The 22,579-nt window shown below is 41.3% G+C and overlaps 1 protein-coding gene across 4 annotated transcripts in view; it reads left to right on the top strand.

The window, feature by feature from the left end:
* The window catches only part of KCNN3 (potassium calcium-activated channel subfamily N member 3), a 396,953-nt gene that overhangs the window by 93,354 nt on the left and 281,020 nt on the right, over nt 1-22,579 (top strand). For 2 of the 4 annotated variants that reach the window (XM_074262166.1, XM_074262167.1), the window contains exon 1: nt 9,527-10,797. The exons of 1 other annotated variant lie outside the window; for it this stretch is intronic. In XM_074262166.1, coding sequence (XP_074118267.1) covers nt 9,898-10,797 — 900 coding nt within the window. In that variant the 5' untranslated portion in view covers nt 9,527-9,897. Of the gene's footprint in view, nt 1-9,526; nt 10,798-22,579 lie in introns of those variants that run through there. One more of the 4 variants, XM_074262165.1, reaches the window with a different exon arrangement.

The following is a 22,579-nucleotide window of genomic DNA, read 5'->3' as shown; positions in this document are numbered from 1 at the left end:
GAGTGTCTAACATTTAGTAGTCTAGTGAGGTTGCTCTCTTTAACAAGATAAAACCAGGTTTTTATACTTCCTAAAGGGATTGCTGGCATGTTAACAACTTGCTAACACATTAACACCTTATTAACTCCATTATCTATGCTTTGCTTTCTGTGACTACATCAACTAATCCCCTCCAACTCCATCCCATCCCTTTATACTCACATTGATCTGAAACAGTTTTGCTGAGCTTCTTAAACATTGCTAGTAATTCCCTAAACACTGATGTCCCTTAGAGTTCTGTCCTGAGTCCTCTCTTCTCTCTTTGTACCACTTCACTTGGTGATGGCATCAGCTCCCATGGATTTAATTACCATCTTTATGCTAATCATTCTCAAATCTACCTTTCTGCCCCACTCTCTTTGCTGACTTCCAATATCACATCTCCATCTGCCTTTCAGACATTTTTGACTGAATGTAGATATCTTAAATTCAATATGTTCAAACAATTCTTATTAACTTTCCCCCTAAACCCTACTCTCCTCCTGTCTTCCTTATTTTTTTTAAAAGGGCCACATTTTTTTATGAGGGCTCCCAGCCTCTGTCTCTCTTGCCTTTCCCACTGCTCCCCATCCAATCTATTGTCAAGGGCTTTCTATCTCACCTTTGCAACATCTCTATATATACTTCCTTCTTTCTTCTGATACTGCCACTATTTTGTTGCAGGCACTCATCACTCCCCTCCTCTGCTGGTGGATCAGCCTGCCTCAAGTCTCTCCATTCCATCCCTTCTCTGTTTAGCCACTAAAGCTATTTTCCTAAAATATAAGTCTGATCATATCATCATCCTACTCAAAAAATTCCAGAGACTTCCAATTGCTTCGAGGAGCAAATACAAAATGTTTTGTTTGGCATTCAAAGCTCTTTATAATTTAGCCCCCTCTACCTTTCCAACTGACATGCACTCTTTGATCTATTGACAATGGCCTCCTGGCTATCCCATAAACAAAACACCCCATATTTCAGCTCCAGGTATTTTCTAGCTGTCCCAGACCTGGAATCCTTTCCCTTTTCCACTTTGACTATTGACCTTCTTGGTTTCCTTTAAGTCACAACTAAAATTCTACCTTTTAAAGGAAGTCTTCCCCAGTCCTTCTTAATTCCAGTGCCTTCCCTGTGTTGATTTTTTTCTATTTATTCTCTATGTAGCTTAATTTGTATATATTTGTTTGTTCGTAGTCTTCTCCCCCCACTCCCTTCAAATAGATTGGAAGCTCCCTGAAAGTAGGGACTATCTTGCTTTTAAAAAGTTTTGCATTCCTGGCATTTAGAAGATTAATATTAATAGATTAATAATAATTAATATTAATAGATTTTTATTGATTAAATAATTGATTGCCAGAATAAATTTCACCCCTCTTCCATATGACAACCTTTTATATACTTGGATATAACTATCCATAGTCCCTTCTCAGTCTTCTCTTTGCCCATCTAAATCATTCCTAGTTCTTCTTCTGCTACTCATATGACATAAATTCTAGAGGTCCTTCAACACACTGGTTGCCTTCTTTAGACATCCTCTGTTTTTTCAATGATCTTAAAATGTGGCATCCAGAAATGAATACAGTACTTCAGATGTAAACAGATCAAGTCAGACTACAGAGCAACCACTTCCCATAATTCTGGATTTTATCTCTTTCTTAACATAGCCTAAGAATGGATTAGCTGCCATCTGATCCTGTTGATTTAAATGTAATGATTCCACCAGTTTTTCTCATGATCTTTTTCACATAAACTATCATCTAGTAATATCTCCCAGCCTTTGTATTTGGCAAGTTGAGTTTTTGGAACCTGAATGTAGGATTTTATTATATTTGACCTTAATTTGTCAGTCACCCATATATTTCTACCATGTTTAGCATATAGTGGATTACTTGCCATTTAGAGGAAGGTGTGGGGGGGGAAAGGGGGAAATTGGAACACAGGTTTTTGGAAGGATTAATGTTGAAGAATTATTCATGCATATGTTTTGGAAATAAAAAGCTTTAATAAAAAATTTTGTCAGTTATCTTTTGAGATTTCTTTGTGTCCATAACTAGTCATCCAATATGTTAGCCATCACTAGCAGAATTGGGTCATCTGCCAATTTTATTAATTATGCCAACTACAACTTCATCATTGATAAAATTTTTGAACAGCAGAAGGCCAAGAATAGATCTCTGTGATTTTCTACTAGAAACCTTTCTTCAAGTTATCATTACTCCATTGAAGCTTACTCTTTGGGTCTATTTATAAAGCTACCAAACTGGATTCTCCATCTTTCCCATAAGGACAACATGAGAGACTTTGTCCAATGCTTTGCTATAATCCAGACCAATCATATTTATAAAGTTCTCCTGATTTATCAAAGAAGGAAGAGAGATTAATCTGGCATATTATGTTCTCTATGAAGTCATGCTGGCTTTTTGTGATTGTTATGGGTTGGGCTTGACTCAGACCAGTCCCTTGGTAGTTTAAGTATGATACTGGAATAAAATAACACACACACACGCACATACATATTTCAACAGTTAACAAAGGCAGTTTTACTTAACTGTAACAGGAGATGGAGATTCATCAGAAATAGAAATTGAGGATATATGGAGTTGATTCAGATGAGAAAAGGAACTCCCTTTTCTGAGTTGTCCAATATAATCCACCTGCCAAGTCTCAGAACTCTCTTGGTTGCTCTTTATTCAGATGACAAAGAAGTGATGTCAATAGCCTGAACCCTGAGCCAATCCAGTGCTGAGGATGTCAGTGGTATAGTAGATGGAGTAATGGATTTAGAATTTGGAAGACCTGGTTCAAATCATGCCTCAGATATTTACTAGACTATGACTAGACTGGTCACTTAGTCTGTCTGCCTCAGGGTCCTTCTCTGTGATAATAGTATAAGGGTACTAGGGTTGTTGTGAGGATAAAATGAGATGTTATTTGTGAAGTTCTTTGCAAATCTTATATAACTGCATAAATACTAGCTATTATTATTAAGGAAAAACTAGACTAACTTGCATGGGGGCTTTGCATGTTAAAATGTTGCTCCTAAAATAGTGATCTTTGCTACCTTTTCTAAATGTTCTCTAATTATTCCTATAATAATGTGTACTAGAATTTTTCTATGACAAATTTAAGCTCATTGGTCTGGAGTTTGCTGACTTAATTTTCTTTCTTCTTTTTAAGTGGAGAAGGAATAAAGGAGGGGAAGGAGGGAATAAACAATTAAAAAACACCTACTATGTTCCAGGCACTGTGCTAAGCACTTTACAAATATCATCTCAATAGATCTTCCCAACAAAATAGACATTAGATTTGCTCTATTCTATGTCTTAGAGATATAAAAACAAAAATGAAAAAAATCCCTTAAGGAGCTTATGGGGAAGTCGAGGAAGGAAATAAGCATATGGCACCCTATGTGTGCTAGGTAACACGCTAAATGCTTTACAAATATTATCTCTTTGGAATCTCCCTAAAACCCTGTGAAATATGTGCTATTATTATCTCCATTTTACAGTAGAGGAACTTGGGGCAAACAGAGGTTAAATAATTTACATAAGGTCATATCTAGCACATAGCTTAGGTAACTGTCTGGGGCTGGATTGGAATTCAGGTCTTTTTTGGTTTCAGCCCAAAATTCTGATCACTGAACCACCTAGCTGCCTTGGAGGGGAAGGGAGACCAGACAACATATTCACAGATAAGTAAATATGAACAGACAAAATAAATTCATAGTAATTTTTGGAGGAAAAGACATTAACTGTTGGAGGGGTTGCTTGAGTTTAGTCCTGAAGGAATCTAGGAATTCTAAGGGGGTAGAGATGACAAGGGAGCATATTTAGTCATGAGGGATAGCCTGTGCAAAGACAAAAATGATTTATACAATGTCCTGTATGAGGAATAGCAAATAGACTAGTTTGATGAAAACATAGTGTATGAAGGGAGCTAATGTGCAACAATAAAGCTTGCAAATTAGGTTAGAATCAGATTGTGAAGGACTTTAATGACACAGAAATGGAATGGGTATTTTATCACCAGTAAGGTGGCATAGTAGGTATATACTGGGCTTGAAGTCAGGAGATCTGAATTTGACTCTTGATTTTGTGACCCTGAAAAAATTATTTAACCTCTTCCAGTCTCACTTTTTTCATCTATAAAATGGGTATAACAATAGCACCTGCCTTCCTGTATTGTTGTGGGATTAGATAGATCATTGGGTAAAGTATTTTGTAAATATTAAAATGCCATATAAACATTATCTCTTTTTATTAAGATAAATAGAGGCAAGATGGTTTTAAGATTTAAGGCAAGATTTAAGCTTTTTGAGTAGGAGAATGATTGGTCAGACTTGTGCTTTGGGAATATCAATTTGTGAGCTATGTGGAGAATGGTTTAGAGGGGAAATGAGGCAGAGGTTCTGTTAGGAGGCTATTACAAAAGACTAGGTGAGTGGTGAAAAATGTCTGAAGTAGTATGGTAGCTGCCTGAGTGGAGAAAAGGGGACAGAGATGAAGAAATGTGGAAGTTCAATTGATAAGACCTTGTAACTAGTTGGATATGGGAAAAAAGAGAGGGAGGAGTCAAGGATGAGTCAGATACTTTTGGTATCCTGTTCAGACATTTTAGACTCTTTGTGATCTTATTTGGGGTTTTCCTTGGAAACTTGGAGTGGTTTGTCATTTCCTTCTCTGGTTTATTTTACAGATAAGAAAACTGAGGTCAATAGAGTTAAGTGACTTGACTGGGGTCACACAGGTAGGAAGGGTCCGAGGCCAGAGTTGAACACAAGATGATGAATTTTCTTTCCAAGCTCAGTGCTATAAAGCAAGGTGTCATGTAGTTACCCCTATTTAGGAATTTAGTAGTATTTCGTTTATTAGTTTATTTAGTTTAATAGTAGTTTGTGTAGGATTGTGTAGGATTAGTCACTTAGTTATTCTTTTACTATTTCCTTACTGATCTTGGGTATCAATTTACTCATAAATGATTTTTTTTTAGTTTTTCCAGGCTAAGATAATTCTTCTTTCTGGTAGAACGTACAGATCTTTGAATAATTAGAATCATAGGACCCTAGAAAGAAATAAAATAAGAATCGAGTAGTTTGACATTCTATCATTTTTTCATTTCCCCAAAATGATAGTCTTCTATCTTTGATCCTTCTCTTTTCCCCAAGGTAACTTTTTAAATAATTCTCTTTGGCAGGTTATTCTGATCTTTGAGTTCCTGGCACTATTATTAGACTTTGTTATTTATTTGTATCTATCTTCTGCTACTTATTCTTGTTTCTAACTTCCACACATACATTTTTAAAAAAATCTAAATTGGTTAGTGAGCCTCCTATGCAGCCACATCATTCTTTTTAAACAGCTCCTGTTTGTTAGAAAGTAATTTATACTAGAATTAACTTCCTTGAGATCAGGAAATATATGATTTTGTCTTTGTATTCCTAGCATCTAGCACAGTTCCTGGAATATGTATGGCATGTGGGACATAAGTGTAGACTCTACATACATTTGGTGGGTATCCCATGTGATAATGGGGATATATAAGTAGCCCATATAGGTACATGTGCTATTCATCCCCCTTAAGTCTAGAAGGCAGAATGTCACTTTGTTAACTATGAAACCAATATCAAACAATTAGAAATAGATCTCTGAAGACATATATTGACTTAAAAAAACAAAATTTGCTTGATTTGTTATATTTTAGTTTTATTTATTTGTTAAACACTTTCTAATTATATTATAGCCCTGTTTAGTAGCATTTGAAGTTTTGCTAGTTCCTGAAGCCTGGGGGTTTGATATCCCTGAGAGATATATAATTTGCCCACCAGGTGGAACTATATTCAAATTATCATCCCAGTAGTCTCACCAAGGTCTCTCTGACACATGAACTTGATATTTCTGCTGATGGACACACTCAAAATTGACCTAAGTTAGGTGATAGAAAGCTCCCAAATCACCAAAAAAATAGTAAAAAAAAAAAATAGGTTGTGCATTCCCACAACCTTCTCAATCAGGCAGTAGCAGCGAGAAAGTCTAGAGAAAAAAGAGAAAAGGGTTTCTCTGGTGAGTTGTTGATCTAGCAAAGGAAAAGGAGGAGTGAGAGACAGATAAAAAGAGAACCAAGAAAAAGCAGTCCCACAGAAACTCAGAGAGGAGAAAATAGTCATGTAGTGAGGTGAAGATTAACAGGGTCCATGTCATAAAGGTCCAGAAGGATGAAGTGAATCCCTAACCCCTGGCTGTCTCCTATGCATGCAGTGCTCCCCTTTCTCTTCAGACTTGGTTTCCCTGACTTCCTTCAGTCTTAGATAATATCCCACTTTCTACAGGAAACCTTTTCTAATCCTTCTTAATTCTAGAGCTTTCTCTCTGTTGATCACAACAAACCACAATAGCCATTTCTTTTTTAGCTTGGACTTAGCTTGTTTGTACACATTTATTTACATGAATGTCATAGGACATTATAAGGAGGACAGGAACTGTCCTTTGCCTTTCTTTTTTATCCCTAGTGTTTAGCATAGTGTCCTGAACATAGTAGATGCTTTAAAAATCTTTATTGACTGACCAGATGACAGATCAGCCCAAACCCATAATTCAGGTACTGACAGTGTTGGGCAGCAAAGTCCAAGACTTCAGAACCTCAGAATACTAGAACTGAAGCTACCTCAGACATCATCGGTCCAACCCTTTCTGGAACATAAGGGGAAGAACAGGAAAGTACAGAACTGTTTCTGTTCCCTGAAATTGATCCAGAATTATCAAGCACTGGAAATCAAAGCTAATCTAGATTTCAATATGCCTGTTATTAATAATAGGAATGATGATTTATTAAGAATATTTTTAAAATCATATCTGTGATTTCATTGTTGTAAGGGATTTTTGGTGAAAGACTTTCTTGATATCTACCTTCTCTCTAACTAGAGTCTTGGAGAATAGTCTAGAGAATTAATGGTCAAATGACTTTCCCAGTGTCTAAGACTGGCTTTGAACCTGGGCATGACTGAGGAGACCAGTATGATAGCAACTCTGCCAGGCTGCCTTTCATGAGGAAGATATTAACTTAAATCTGAAATCCGACTGGCAAACCAAACAGAATCGGTTCCTGGCTTTCTAAGGCATCATCCTGTGAGCATGCACACATCTATAATATGTATGAGGTGTGTTCAATAAAGAATGCACATATCTTTGAATAACTAGGATCATAGGACCCTAGAAAGAAGCTTAGAATACAACCCCATCTTTTTTTTTCTGCATTAATACAGCAGATTTTACTGCTTTTGTTTTTTTAAAATTAATTTTATAATTATAAAATTTTTTTGACAGTACATATGCATGAGTAATTTTTTAAAATAACATTATCCCTTGTATTCATTTGTCCAATTTTCCCCTCCCTCCCTCTACTCCCTCCTCTAGATGACAGGCAATCCCATACATTTTACATGTATTACAGTATAACCTAGATATAATATATGTGCGTAAATCCAATTTTCTTGTTGCACGTTAAGAATTGGATTCCGAAGGTATAAGTAACCTGGGTAGATAGACAGTAGTGCTAACAGTTTATATTCAGTTCCCAGTGTTCCTTCTTTGGGAATACAAGCCCTTCTTAAAAGTGAAGAAATTTCCCAGTACACAGTTAAGAGTCTAACCCAGGTGACCAGAACAAAATAAAATTTTAACAAACTTGGTCTTCTTTAAAAACAAAACAGATTTATTAATGTGTTTTGCTTTCATGTCAGTCATTTCTGAATATGGCCTCCCACCCCCTGCTTCCCATTGGATTTACTCTTGTAAGAGTAAAATAGTAAAGGGAAAAAAAACCCCAATCTCACCCATACCTTGTCTATATCTGACAATGTATGCAACATACTGACCTTATGGTTCCCTCCTAGAAGTTTCTTTATAGAATTTGTATAAGATTAGTAACTCAGACTTTGGCTTTCATTTAGTGTTTGTTCTTACATTATGTAGTCTTTGTGTATGTAGATTATGTGACACCACTAATTCCAATTTTTCTCAGTTCATAAAAGTCTTCGCATGTTGCCATCCAACCTTTGTTTTTCTGGCTTTTTAAATTATGATTTTTTTTTTTTCTGAAAGTGATCTTCAGTTTCTGTTTATCTTGAATTAAGGGAAGAATCTGATGATCAATATACACAGATAATCCAAAAACATCATTTTAGTCATTTGCTCTAATTCCCTCCTTCCTTTCCTCCTCCTCCCCCCCAAGGCTTCTCAGAATAAGCAAAATAGGTTGGGTTTAATTGTCCCTCCATTAGGTGTTCTGAGGGAGAAACACTAAGGAGGGCAAGGGTCAAAGAGCAGGAAGGAGGCAGAGGGGAAGCAAAGGTCATGGGGAAAGATCCTTTCCCTAAATCAATTGACTTTCATGTAAGATGGGAACAAATTCCACTACTGGTCATTTTTTTTTTTTGGGGGGGTGATTCTTTAAGCATACAGAATAGGGCCCTGCACACAGTAGGTATTTCATAAATAGTTGATGATAATATTGAGCTTGGAAGCCTGACAGCTGTTCACAGCCCCTGCTGTCAGTATCCTAGGGGGCAACTGAAGGGATGTGATCAGCAGGGAGGCTGATATTTTCATGGCCAAAGAATATTGTGTCAGAATTAGGGAGCCAGGATCACCTCTCATATGGGCACATTCTGCTTCTTCTTGGAGACGTTCAATTCACCATTCTCATTTCTTCATACTCTTCTCCTCCTCCTCCTTCTCTTCCTCCTCCTCCCCCTCTTCCTTCTCCTCCTCCTCCTCTTCCTCCTCCTCCTCCTCCCTCTCCCCCTCCTTCCTTCCCTCTCTCTGTCTCTGTTTCTCTTAGTCTCTGTCTCTGTCTCTCTCTCATCTTGATCTTGGAAAATCAGTCCACAAACATTTATTAGGAGCTTGCTGCACATGAAGTGCTAGACTAAATGCTGTTTAACACTTCACGTGCTGGTCTTTAGTTTATTTTTCCACTGAAAAGGAACTAGGATCATAGGATTTTCTGTGGGAAGGGATCTCCTTTGCGGGGATCTCCTTTGCGGGTACAGGTAGGATGAGATGATCTCTGAGCACTCTTTTCATTCTGAGCTTCTGTGATTCTTTCATCGCCTCATTTTACAGATGAGGAAACTGAGGCCCAGGGAGGGCAGTGAATACTTTCTATTCTAGCGCTAACAAAGTAAGCATGCATGGATGGAACTTTCCATCTCCACCCCTCCTCCACACCTCCTCAGCCTTCTGGCCCTCCTCCCTCCCTTCCTGGCCCCTCTACATCCCTCATTCCTCTGGGATTGACAGACTCCTTGTACCTGTCAGAAAGGGAAGAAGGCAGCTGCTTCCGACATCAGGCGAGAGAAACTACAACTCCCGGCAGCCCGCGCAGCCTCCAGCCTGTGCCCCCTCTCGATGGGCAGGGGCTGGGAGAACCTCCTCTTTGAGGAGGAGCCCGGGGGAGGGGGCGTGGTTAAGATGTGGTTGGAGAGTCGAGCCAAGCCAATGAGACCGGCCGCTAATAAGTGGGTTTGGCTTACCGTGTTACAGTGGAAGGAGGAGAAGGAGAGGAAAGCTATTGAGCCTCAGCGGAGTGGAGCTGACCCTTGCCTGAGACTCTTCTAAAGACCACCTCCAGAGGCAGAGTTCTCCCCCCACCCCAGCTCCTCTTCCTCCCCTTCCCACTACAATGCATTCTTGACTGGCAGCATCCGGACTCTAGGCAACCCCAGAGAACCGAACCGAGCCAAAGAAAAGCGGATCAGAGCCAAGACACTCTCTGGCTTGGGATCTCGGATGCCGGTCTTTCTTTGAGGAAAATCTCCTGAGAGAGAGAGCAGAATTGGGGTGGGGGGGCTTGTGGAAGGGAATCCAGCCAGTCCCCAAGATGGACACTTCTGGGCACTTCCATGACTCTGGGGTGGGAGACTTGGACGAAGACATGAAGTGTCCCTGTCCATCTTCGGGGGATGAGCAACAGCAGCAGCAGCCACAACAGCCACCACCACCTCCACCTCCACCACCGGCCCCGGCTCAACTGGCCCCTCAGCAGCCGCAGCCGCAGCAGCAGCAGCCGCCCCCAGCACTGGCGCCCCAGTCTTCAAGGCCCCTCACCCAGCTCAATCAACTCCAGAGCCAACCTCTCCATCACAGCTTGCTGCACTCTTCTCCCACCGCTTTCAGGGCCCCACCTTCCTCCAACTCTACCACCATCCTCCACCCTTCCTCTAGGCAAGGCAGCCAGCTTAATCTGAATGACCACTTGGTTGGCCATTCTCCAAGTTCAACAGCTACAAGTGGGGCCGGAGGAGGCTGCAAACACAGACAGGCGAGCCCACTGGTCCACAGGAGAGATAGCAACCCCTTCACGGAGATAGCCATGAGCTCGTGCAAGTATAGTGGTGGGGTGATGAAACCCTTGAGCAGGCTAAGTGCCTCCAGGAGAAACCTCATAGAGTCCGAGCCTGAAAGCCAACCCCTCCAGATCTTTAGCTCCAGCAATCCGCCCGAGATTGTCATCTCTTCCCGGGAGGATCACCATTCTAATCAGACCCTGCTCCATCATCCCAATGCCACCCACAACCACCAGCACTCCGGCACCAGCAGCATCAGCACCTTCCCCAAGGCCAATAAACGGAAAAACCAAAATATCGGCTATAAACTGGGACACAGGAGAGCCTTGTTTGAAAAGAGGAAACGGCTGAGTGACTATGCTTTGATTTTTGGGATGTTTGGCATTGTTGTTATGGTGATAGAGACCGAGCTCTCTTGGGGGTTATACTCAAAGGTAGGGGCTTCAGTTTCTCTTTATCCCTTTAACAAAAGGAGACAGGATTATAGGTAGCAAGGAGAGAGACAGAGGCAGGATTGAGGAGAGGCATTTTGCTAGTTTTATGTCTGAACACTGTTAACTTCCCATAGCTTTCTCTCTAAATCAAGGGAAAATTCATTTTCCTTAGGAGAACTCCCCACCCCCCAACACTTTCTCTGTTTTTCAGATGCAGTATTAGGTAGGATTAAAGAATTCCTTCTGAGAAATCATTTTTCCCCCCTTCTGGCTCATTTGTACTAAAGCATAAACCTGCCGCTTAACACACCAATTAATTACATACACTCTGCCTTGATGATGTGTTTGCCTGAATGTGCTATTCCCATCCCACCCCACCACCTCCACTCCATCGCTTTCTCTCCATTTTCCCAAGGTGAAAAAATAGAGAAATGTTTGTGTAAGATCAGTTTATTAAAATCTCTCCAAATCCCTTCTGTCCCTCACCCTCTCCTTCCTCTGCCTCCCAAGTTTCTAATCTCGTCCTCTCTCCTGAGACTTGTGGCAAATAGTAAAGTATGGTGGCTGTAGCTTCCCCGGTGTATCGGGGCAAACGCACAGGAGGATGAAAGTGTCTCCCTCTCAAGGAAAGGGGCTCAGAATCTGTCAGTTCAGTATCTTGTAAACATTCCCCCAACAAAAATGGCTACAGGTGTTAGAGTTACCGAAGAAAAGCAGCCCGGCCTCACTTTGCATCACACAATTTATCTTTGCCTTTTCTGTCTCCGAGGCTCCTGATATCTCTTAAGCATGCAGACAGAAAAGGCAAGCCAGTGTTAGCCTGATCCATCACCCCCCACCCCCCGGCTCTGCCTAGCTTCGCCCCTCAACCCTTCCCCGTTCTTCTAGGGAGGAAAAAAAAATGTTTGCCCGCAGGAAGGAGGGAACGAGGGGTAGGTAGCTTCGGGAAAGGACCAGCCTCTTGAGTATCGTTTGTCTGGTTGGTACGGTCATTCCCATGTAGCACAAATCCAAACAGGTAGGAGGGGGGCTTCTCTTGCTTAGGGGACTCCGGGAGGTGGGAGTTTCCTCCTCCTATCGGTGTGGGGAAGGGGAATGGGAAGATGGGCTTCTTCTGATCCCGTGTATGGCTCCCCAGTTACCCTCCTCTCTGAAAGGCTAAGGACCTGATTGGATTTTTGAAGTGTGTGTGTGTGTGTGTGTGTGTGTGTGTGTGTGTGTGTGTGTGTGTGTGTGTGTGTGTGTGTGTGTGTGTGTTGTGGCTTGGATTTCTGGGCTTATTTTTTATTTTTTAAGATTTACTGGGGGTGTGTGGAAGCGGCCGGGGGGCGGCGGGGTTTGCCGGGAGACAGGTTGGTGGTGCTGGGGAGTTGATGGGAGGGGTTCCTCGATGCTGTTCAGCTGTTGAAAGATTTTAAATAGAGCTCCTTTGAGGCAGGACACAGCTGCTGTGAGGCTGTCACATTCCTTGTTGAAATCCAGCCACCCAAACCCGGGAGGTGCTCGGATTTCCCCCAATCCCCGTCTTTTTTCCCACCGTAAGGGGGCAAGTGCCCTCGCTCCAGCCTATCCCGAGGGCAGGGCAGACCTGTCTGACGGTGATCAGAACGGGGAGATCTTGCGGCTGGGAAGGGGGTGGGGGCAAGTCGTCTGGAGCTCACGTCCTCCCCAGGGCAGTTTCCCAACGAGTTTCTTAGCCCCCGTCGCTCCAGAGGTTCCCCCCCCCCCTCCGAGAACCACGAGTGGTGCCCGGATTTCCCTGTAAATCCCAGCTCACGCAGCCCACTCATCTCCTCTCCCCGTCCCCCTGTCCCCCATTCCCCGCATTATGGAGGCTGCTCCCAGTCCCTGGGTCCAAGCTGCGGCCAACTACGTTCTCTGGAAGGGCTGATTAGAGATCTGCTTTACAGATCACTCTGGACCCCACCCCTTAGCTCTAGTTAGCGCCGAGCACCAACGTATGGGAAGAGCTCCTGGTATAGCCCAGGCAAGGGTCCAGTGCAGGGAATCCGGGAGTCCCAGATTGGAGAAATCAGGGCAATCCCCACGAATTTGGGGGATGCTGGATCAAAAGGGAACTGCCATCCCTGGCCACACCTGTCAGGCGGCCAGACTCCAGGGCTTGGGAAACATCCACGATTTGCGTTTTAAAGTCAAATGTAGATAAGCTTTAGTCTCATTCTTACCATAGAAAACTGCCATTTTCACTTTCTGTGGAATAGATGCTGCTGCTGCTGCTGCTAGAGTAATATGAATGGGGAAGGCCAGGGGGGATGGGGAGTGGTCCAAGCAATTGTAGGTCTCTCTATTGCCCGGTGAGGATCTGGGGGGCGGTTGTGGTGGGCATTTGGGAAGGCTTGTCCTTTCTAACATAAAGGAATTCATGTGTTCAGAAGCTCAGAGACTATAGCAAACATAGCCCTGGCATTTCTTGCTTTCCTGGTTTTTGACTCCAATGTGGAAGCATGGTTGGTTGTTTCCTTTCCATCTTGGTGATGATGTATGTGGTGATCACGGTTTGAACTTTTTTTCTAATTAATTGTGAGAGGCAGTGATTAGAATATCTCTTAAAAAATAAACTCTGTATTCTGGCTCTGTTTTTAGTTGGGGGTCTTAACAGGTTGGAGACAACTGGCTGTGGCCTGGAGAAGTATATTCCTAGGATGAGAAATCGAATCCAATAGACTGAATGTCAATCTTTATATATGAATGATTAGAACAAGGAGGAGGATGGCCAAGTGTTTTTGCATCTCCACTCAGGATAATCATAGCCAAGAGGTTTGGGGTTGGATTAAAGGAAGAACTTCCTGGCAGTGAGAGGGTGGATATGCACAGATGGATAATTGAGGGTGGGATGGGGGTATTGGTAGAGAAACTCCTTTACTAATGAGCTTTTAAGATATCCTGCCTTGAGTGATTTATGAACAGATCTGCCTGGAAATGGGAATTAACCAGAAACCTCCCAGTGGAATGTCAACTTCTATAGAAAGGTCCTTGGTAAAGTAGCCCAATGTCTTAGGTGGTAAAGAAGGAAGATATTTAAGGAGTGAAATATTTCCTGAAGCATGAGCCCAAGTCCTCACATAATTACTTACTCTTGGCAATTTTTTGAAAATCTTTCCGACTGAGTTACTTTTTCTCCCAATGTGGAAGTGAGACATAATATATCAGCTATTCTCTTGCCTTTTTGATTATTCCAAGTAGGGTTAAGAGATATTTGGATAGGAATGAATTACCCAAATGGGACTTAGCCTCTTGATGTGGAGATGTTGTATGCCTTAAAAATATTAGCATGAACATGAAACCTATTAGTATAAGTGGGGTCTAAAATAAGTACAGAATAGATTCTGGAGGGGGGAAGAGAATAAATATACAATACTTACTATATATCAAGTACTATGGTAAACTCTTTTTAGTAATATCAGTTAGGTGGTATAGTAAATAAAGTGCTTGGCCTGGAGTCAGGAAGACCTGAGTTCAAATCCTGCCTCAGACATTTACTATTTAACTCTGGGTAAGTCACTTAACTTCTGCCTCAGCTTCCTCATCTGTAATATGGAGATAATAATGGTACCTTCCTTCCAGGATTGTTGTGAGGTTCAAATGAGAGAATAACTGTGCAGAACTTATCACAGTGCTTGGAACATAGCAAGTGCTATATAAGTGCTAGCTATTATTAATATTATTATCCTTAATTATCATTCATTTGATTCTTGCAATAACCCTGTGAGATAGGTACTGTGAGGTAGGCCAAGTGCTCTATCCATGATCAGATCCCGTTTCCCAGTCTGCCCCACTAGGGAAAGCTATGGTGAAGGTTAAAGCTGCTAGGGATGAACTACTGATTAGGAAGTATGTGGGTTTCATAGTTTAGACAGCTGGAAGAAGGTATAGGAAGAGACAGACATTCTTTGTGCAAGGCGGGCTTCAGGGCAATAAAACTAAGATTGTGTGTATGTGTTATGTAGCTACAATGTCTTCTGTTTGGGAGAGGTGAATGAAAACATCTCTGCACTTAATAGGAGAGATGGAGCCTTTAAAAAAGACTTTAGGGTATATTTACGGGTGAGGCATCATGGTACAGTCGAATGATGGACTTGAATCAGAGGTTCTGAATTTTTGAGCTGATAAGGGATCCCAAAGGCCATCGAGTCTAATGCCATCATTTTACAGATGAAGAGACAGAGTCCCAGAATAATTGTGACTTGCCCAAAGTCATATAGCTAGGATTTGAACCTGGGTTCTCTCATGCCAGATTCACTTTGAATGACACTGTGCTATTTCTCAGATTGATGCTGTGAGAGGGAGGAAACACTGAGTTCAAATTCTTCTTCCTATATATAGTCATCAGCTTTGTTCCTATGATCAAATCATTTTCTAAGACTCAGTTTTCTCATGTCAAATAGGGATAAAAAGACTTTACTTGGTTGTGACAAGACAAACATGAATATAAAGGTAAAGGGCTTTGTCAGTGTTAAGATATTGATCATGTGTCTATTGTTATTATCTGTGTTTTATCATCCTTGAGAATAACCAAATTCACATTTGGAGACGTGTTTGTTTTTTTTTTTCCTAATCAATTACAGGTAGAAATGCCTCCAGGAGTGCTTGTTGGAAAAGTCTTGGTTAAAATGGCATTTTTTTTCCCCCTGAGTCTGGGGTTAAGTGACTTGCTCAGGGTCACACAGCTAGGAAGTGTTAAGTGTCTGAGACCACATTTGAACTCAGGTCCTTCTGAATTCAGGGCTGGTGCTCTATCCACTGCACCACCAACTGCCACCAGCTGCCCCCCATTTCTTAGAGAAAGTGTCAGAGTTAGCAAGATGCTGACTTCCCTGCAGATACCTCATGAGCATTTGGAAAATTCTTGGGAGCTTGAGTTGGGAAGCTTCCTTAGATATCAGACCTACTCCCAGCAGGGATCACAGAGCCAAGGTGGAGGCTAAGGCCTTCCTTCTTTCTCCTCCCTGGATTGAAGCAGGCGGTCGTTTTTCTCTGGGTCCTAGTTAGGCTTGATAAGACCTCCTTACCCCACAACATTCCCCATGTGGAATTCCATCTCACAGAGCTCTATCTGAGAACTGGTACTTCTCTCCAGCTTGGCTTTCCTACTAGTCTGGGGAGTGAGGGGTTTGATGTTCCATTTTGGAGGAAGCCAGGAAATGCTGTCCCAACATGGCTGGTGGGATTTGTTCTGGCTCTGACATAGCCTTCTACAAGAATCACTTCTCCTTAACTTTTAGGACTCTTCACAACTCTTAGATTAGGAATTCTTAACCTTTTGTATGTCATGGACTCCAGTGGCATTCAAGCAAAGCCTACCAATCTTATTCTCAAAATAATGCTTTTATTTTATTTTATTTACTAGCAAGGCAATCAGGATCAAATAACTTGCCCAGAGTCACAGAGTTACTAAGTGTCCGAAGCTCGATTTAAGCTCCAGGCCTTCTGACTCCAACACTAGTTCTCTCTCAATAGATGGATTAGATAGATATCAGTGAATAGTATCACCTGCCTCCAAATAATGTACAAAATGTACATGTAAGTGTACAAAATCAAATACACAGTATTGCAAAGGAAATCAACATCAATATTATGCTGTCATCACAATATATTTAAAAAGAAATGAATCAGACAAGTTCTTGGATGCCCATTAAGAACCTTTGCTCTAAAATTTTGTGGTTGCTTTCCCCATATACCCAGAGGTCTTTCCCTATTCACGGCCTTCTTTCTTTTCTAACCTTGCCGATACTGGCATTCCAGTCTTTAAGCAGAGGTCAATCTGTGAACTTGCTTAAATTCTAGATGTCCTGTTTGTCTGCCATCTGGACCCAATCCTTACCTGGAGCTATGGAGCCTGCTGGAGCAGGGAGACTTTCTGGTCACTAATTACTCTCTTTAAAGAAGAGCCAATCATGGAAAATCGTTCTTCATTAGCAAGCCCAGAGGAAGCCAGTGATGGATCTCAAGAACCATTGCTTTTTTTACCTACTAGAAAGAAGGAAGCTCTCTCTAATCTATGCAGATTTATAGCAGTAGAGTTGATGATATATTGGGTCCTAGATAGAGATGAACCATTCTACGTTTCAGCTGTCAAGTATGATTGTTTCTCTTCCAGTTTAGACCAATGGATATTTTTTAAAGGGAAGGGGGAAAGGGCAATTGAAGGGAGTAAGTATTTATATTGTGCCTACTACATGCCAGAAACTCTGCTAAGAGTTTTTACAAATATTGTCTCATTTGATCCTTCCAATAACCCTGTGAGGTAGGTATACTTGAAGTAACTTTGGCAAACGGTTTTTTACAAATTGCCCATGGTTATACAATTAACTAGTAAGTATCTGAATCTGGATTTGAACTCAGGTTTTCCTGAGTGCAGGCCCAGAGCCTGAAAGGTGATTTTCCAGCTTGCTTCAGAATTAAGTCATTCCCCATGGTCCATAGCTTTCTTCCCTTATCTAATTATTCAAATGGAGGAGAGAGTTTGCCTTTTGTCTCTTGGTAAACTTGACTGGGAGCTAAAAGCTGCCTGGGGTTTCTGAAAAGGACGAAGCTGTCTCAATTCCCATCTCTTCCCATGGTATATTTTGATGGTGCATGTGTAGATGTATGTGTGCACTTTTGGGACCACCCTGATATTCTGGGGAGAATTTCAGAGTATTCAAGAGTCGAACATTTCTAGCATTCTGAAGCAGCCACTAAACTGGCAAACATCTCTCCACAGGTCTTTCCTCTGTACCAAGACAAGCTCTGATCAATAGATCCTGGCATGGGAGGGCTCTATTCAAAGGTATAGAACAGGGACTTGAGACCAAAGGGTCATTTTCTGGAACAAGGTAATAAGCTTCTTTTGTTTGGGTCTCACCAAGTGTAAAAAGTCCTGAATTGGAGGAGAGAATGACTCTGCTTAGTCAGAGAGATAAGGAAGCTTTTCTCCCTCAAAGGGTGGTGGCTGCTTTATTTATAACCTTTGGGGACAGGCTTATAAATGAGTCAAATGTTTGTAACCCACAAAGGGTACGGCTAACTTTGTATATACCCTTCCACTCAGCATGTCAGCAGCCTATTTATAACTGTCCTAGGGGGAAAGTTATACTGTGCCTGGACTTCCCGGCTGGATTCCCCATAGACAACATTACCCACATGCTCAGGCATGGGGTTTGTAATTGCTGGCACATTTATCTCCTGCATGAAATTAGATAGAAATAATTTCAGGACTCCTATATTATTCTTACTGTATCCACCGAAAAGGCTGATTTGTGGGGCCTTTGGGAAGAAAAGATGCTTTTAAAAAAACCCAAGGAACTTCTATAGAGGCTTCAGGTCCCAGTTGAAGATCTATGTAAAAAGGGATGCTTAGGGTTTGTTGTAATTATTTGTAAAGTACACTTTGGGAGAGGATAATATATGTGTGCATGTGTGCCCGTGTGAAGGAGGGAGAGAAATTGTGAGTGGGTGGATGTATATTGATGAAATGCTGCCTTACTCAGCCCCAGTGGCAGGTGGATTAACTTGTTCATTCTTAGCTGTTTTTCTTTTCTCTTTCTCCCTGCCCCCTCTCCTTTTCCTCTCTCCTTCCCCTTCTATCCTTCTCTTTCTCTCCCTCCTATCCTCCCCCCTTTGCTTCTCCCCTTTCCTTCTGCCCTTTCTCCTCTCTCCTCTCCTCCCTTCTTTTCCCCTTCTCCCTTTCCCCTTTCTCTCCTCTCTATCTTTCTCTTTCTATTCCTCCTGTCCTCCTCTCCTTTTGTCTCTCCCCTTTTCTCCCTCTCCCTCTCTCCATCCTCTCTCTTTTTGAGAGAAGGCAAACCACACTTTCCTCTTTAAAATAATGAGGGGACCCTGTTTTTACAGTGAGGGAGGTTGTAGAGAGGAACATTCTAGTCACTTTTCTCTTTGGGGAAAACCCCAACTGAAGCTGATATATTTTTCTTATGCTTTATTCCTCCTCCTCCCCACCTCTCTCAGACTCACCCACTCCCTGTGGCCAAGCTGAGCTACTAGAGAGGGGGAAGGGGAAGAGGAATGAAGAGGCAAAAGCTATTTCTCAAAAAGGTTATAAGAAAAATCAAGGTGTGATGAGATGAAACACAGTAGAGGGAACTGTTTGGCTGGCACACGGGGGAGTTCCCAACATATAAGTGAGATGCAACAAGAGCAAGAAAAAAACCAAACTCCCAACAGTCATCACCCTCAACAGTCTAGGACTATTTCATAGAAGTAGAGAATTGTAGGGAGGACTAAAGAAGGCACTTGGTTCAACTCTCTCCCCATGCAATATCCACAATAAATGGCCATGAATGGCAATCTCAAATCTGCTTGAACACCTCTGGGGATGGAGAACTCACTACTCAGTGGCAGCTCATTTCTCTTTTGAATTATTTTCATTGTTGGGAAGTTTTTCCTTCTAGTTCTCTGGTTATATTTATGAAGAGGTGAGTTTTGGGAGACAGCTTGAATTCAGGCTTGTGTGGAGGCAGGGGACACAGACTAAATGGCTTCTTGGGATACTTTCCAGCCTTAGGATTTCACCTAGATCACTCCCTAGGGATTCCTGTGACTGGAATTCATTTCTGATTAAATAGTAGAGTGAGGCATAGTTGAAGCTAGGAATGAATCCATCAGAGTAGGGAGGATTTGTCAGATGTTGCCTTCCTTGTGTTCCTTAAAGTGCACAGCATGGTCTGTATTGTTTTGAACAAACTATAGCATAAACTGCCCAATAGGACCAGATTAAGGCAAATATTAATGGCCTTCTCTCTTCCATACTTCATTTCTCCTTTCCTTTCCTACTTGCTTCCTCTCTGATTTCCTTTCTTTCCCTTTCTCTTTTCTTTTCCTCTTCTCCACTCATCCCCTTTTCTCAAGGCTGTCTAGAAAACCCACAAGCTTTGTTGAGTTCTGCTGAGGGGATTCAAAGAAGTAGCCAGGTAAAATACTGGAAAGAGTGGTCTGAATTCAAATTTAACCTCAGACACTTACCAGCCACTTCACCTCTCTCAGCTTCAATTCCCTCATCTACAAAGTAGGAATGACAACAGCACTTGCTTCATAGAGTTGTAAAGTTCAAATGGGATAATATCTGTAAAGCCTGCACAAACCTTGAATTGCTACATAAATATAAGCAATTATTGTTGAGAGGACTTGGTACAATTTGATGCTAGCTGGAAGAGGAAGGGTTGATAATCCTGTTTCTTGTGGCAACTTCACTTATCTTCCCAAGTGCTCCGTCTTTTGATCTGTAAAATTGAAGTTGTTGGGTTGGATTTTTAAAGCTCTCTTCTAGTACTAAAGTCCTATAATTTGAACTTTAATGAGAACATGCTGATCTTTATGATATTTCCTAATGAGTAGGAAGGCATTGCCATTGTGGTGCAGTGGGAGGAGAAATTGATTTTTTATTTTTTAAGATAGAATGCCTGAGTTTTAATTCAGCCTCTTTTACTTAATATTTGTGTGACATTGGACCAAATTACTTTTGAAAAAATGAGGGAATTGAATTGTTTCCTAGAGATGCTAGGATGATAAGCACAGAGCTAGAAGGGACCTTATAGCCCAAACTCTGTTTTGGGTTAGTGACTTGCTTAAAGATTCCCCAGTTAATGGAGATGAGATTTAGACCCCAGTATCCAACTCCAAATCCAGCATTCTTTCCATTTGGCCATACTGGCTCAATTCCAAATCCTGTCTCACAATGGGGAGTAGGCAATGGGATATAGTGGAAAGAACTAGTTCTCAGCATTGGGAGTTGGTGTTTAAATCTCAGTTTCCTTATTAACTGAATGATTTTGAATAAGTCATTATCTCTCTGTTTCATCATCTATAAGATGAACATTAGACGATCTCTTGGGTTTCTTCTGGAATAGCTAGGTGGTTCAGTGCAAAGATCACTGGGCCTGGAGTCAGGAAGACTCATTTTCATGAATTCAAATCTGGTCTTAGATGTTTACTAACTTCATGACCCTGAGCAAGTCACTGATTGCCTTTGTTTCCTCATCTGTAAAATGAACTGGAGAAGGAAATGGCAAACCACTCCAGTGTCCCTTTCAAGGAAACCTCAAATGGAGTCACAAAGAATCAGATACAACTAAGTGATTGAATGACAACAATAACAACAGGTTAAGTAATCTATTAACTTATAATTATGATAAACTGAGGGAGAAAAAATTTACTACAGAAGAAAAAGCATTAGATTTGGAATCAGAGTACCTGACTTCAAATCTCAACTTTGCAATACTGCCTGTGTGACCTTGTAGAAATAAATGATTTATCATCTCTTAGTTTCTTCATCTATGAAATAAATGTATGGGACTAAATGAGCTCTGAGGTCTCTTCTTGCTTTTGCCCCTGTGCCATTTAGTTGCCTAACAATATAAAAAGGCAGTAGAAACTAGGAAGATAGAATGGCCTTACCTATCATTGAAGAGTTGAAAGAAATGGAAGTTGTTTAGGCTTGATGTCAAGAACAGCTTTGATTGCCTCCTGAGGGATGGGATGGGGTATCTTCAAGTGAAGGGGAAACGAGCATTTGTAAGGTGACCCAATGCCAGCTGGTTTTGAAAGATCATAGAGAGATTGGGCTTCCAGGAGAATAGGAAAGTATGATGAGAAATTTCAGAAACAGAAGAGAATCAAGTATGTAAACTCTAGGTGAGTGAATTGACTTTGATTCATGACAAAATTTTAGGACATGCTATTAAAGCAATGATTAGGGAACATCTAGAAAAGAGATTGGTTGCTACGCTCGTAGAACATGGGAATATTCAAAAGCAGAATGGGTTGATAAGGTTCACCTAGATTTTAGCATGGTATTACAGCATGGGTTCCCCACCTAATGTCTGTAAACTTGGTTTTTAAGTGTATCTGGTTTTTAGATATTTTGATAACTTTATTTTAATATAATTGATTTCCTTTGTAACCTTTTAAATTTTATTTTATGTACTTATAGATAGCTAGGTGGTACAGTGTATAGTTTGGCTTGGAGTTCTGACTTGAAGTTAGAAAGGCATCTTCTTGAGTTCAAATCCAGCCTCAGATACATACTAACTGTGTGATTCTGGGCAAGTCACTTAACTCTGCCTCAGTTTCTTCATCTGTAAAATGATCTGGACAGGGAAATGGCAAACTCCTCCATTGCTAAGAAAACCCCAAATAGAGTCACAAACAGGAGGACCTGATTGAAAAATGATTGAACGACAAAAGTCATTATTCTGAAGCAATAATCCATAGGCTTCATCAAAAAAGTTCATGACCCAAAAAGGGTTAAGAACTTCTGCATTAGACAAAGTCTCTCATGTAAATTCCTGTAGGGAAAAAAAAAATTGCAGAGACGTGGGCTAGATGATAATACAATTAGACAGAGTCAGAATTAGTTGAATGATTGGACCCAAAGGGTAGTCATTAATGACTCAGTGGTGGGGACCTGATAGCTGTCTTCACAAAGGGTTGGCATGTGGAGGAGGGATCAAGCTTTTTCCTACTTGGCCCCAGAGAGAAGAACCAGGAGAAACATGTGCAAGTTGCAAGGTAAATTTAGATTTGACGTCAAGAAAACTTTTGAATAATTGGAGCTGTCCAAAATCTGAAGGGATTGCTCCAGGAAGGAGTAGATTCCCTCTCACTGGAAGTCTTTGAGTAAAAATGGGAAGACCATTGTTAGATAGATTTTTTTTTTGACATAATTGGGTCTAAGGGGCTTGCCCAGGGTCACATAGCTAGGAAGTTTCAGACAGAATTTGAACTCACGTCCTTCTGATTTCAGAGCCCGAGTTTTATTAACTGTACC

The sequence above is a fragment of the Sminthopsis crassicaudata genome, chromosome 4, assembly GCF_048593235.1.
Source record: "Sminthopsis crassicaudata isolate SCR6 chromosome 4, ASM4859323v1, whole genome shotgun sequence".
In the NCBI taxonomy this organism is placed as follows: domain Eukaryota; kingdom Metazoa; phylum Chordata; class Mammalia; order Dasyuromorphia; family Dasyuridae; genus Sminthopsis; species Sminthopsis crassicaudata.
The sequence above is the reverse complement of the archived record's forward strand: the minus strand, read 5'-3'. Positions and strand labels throughout refer to the sequence as shown.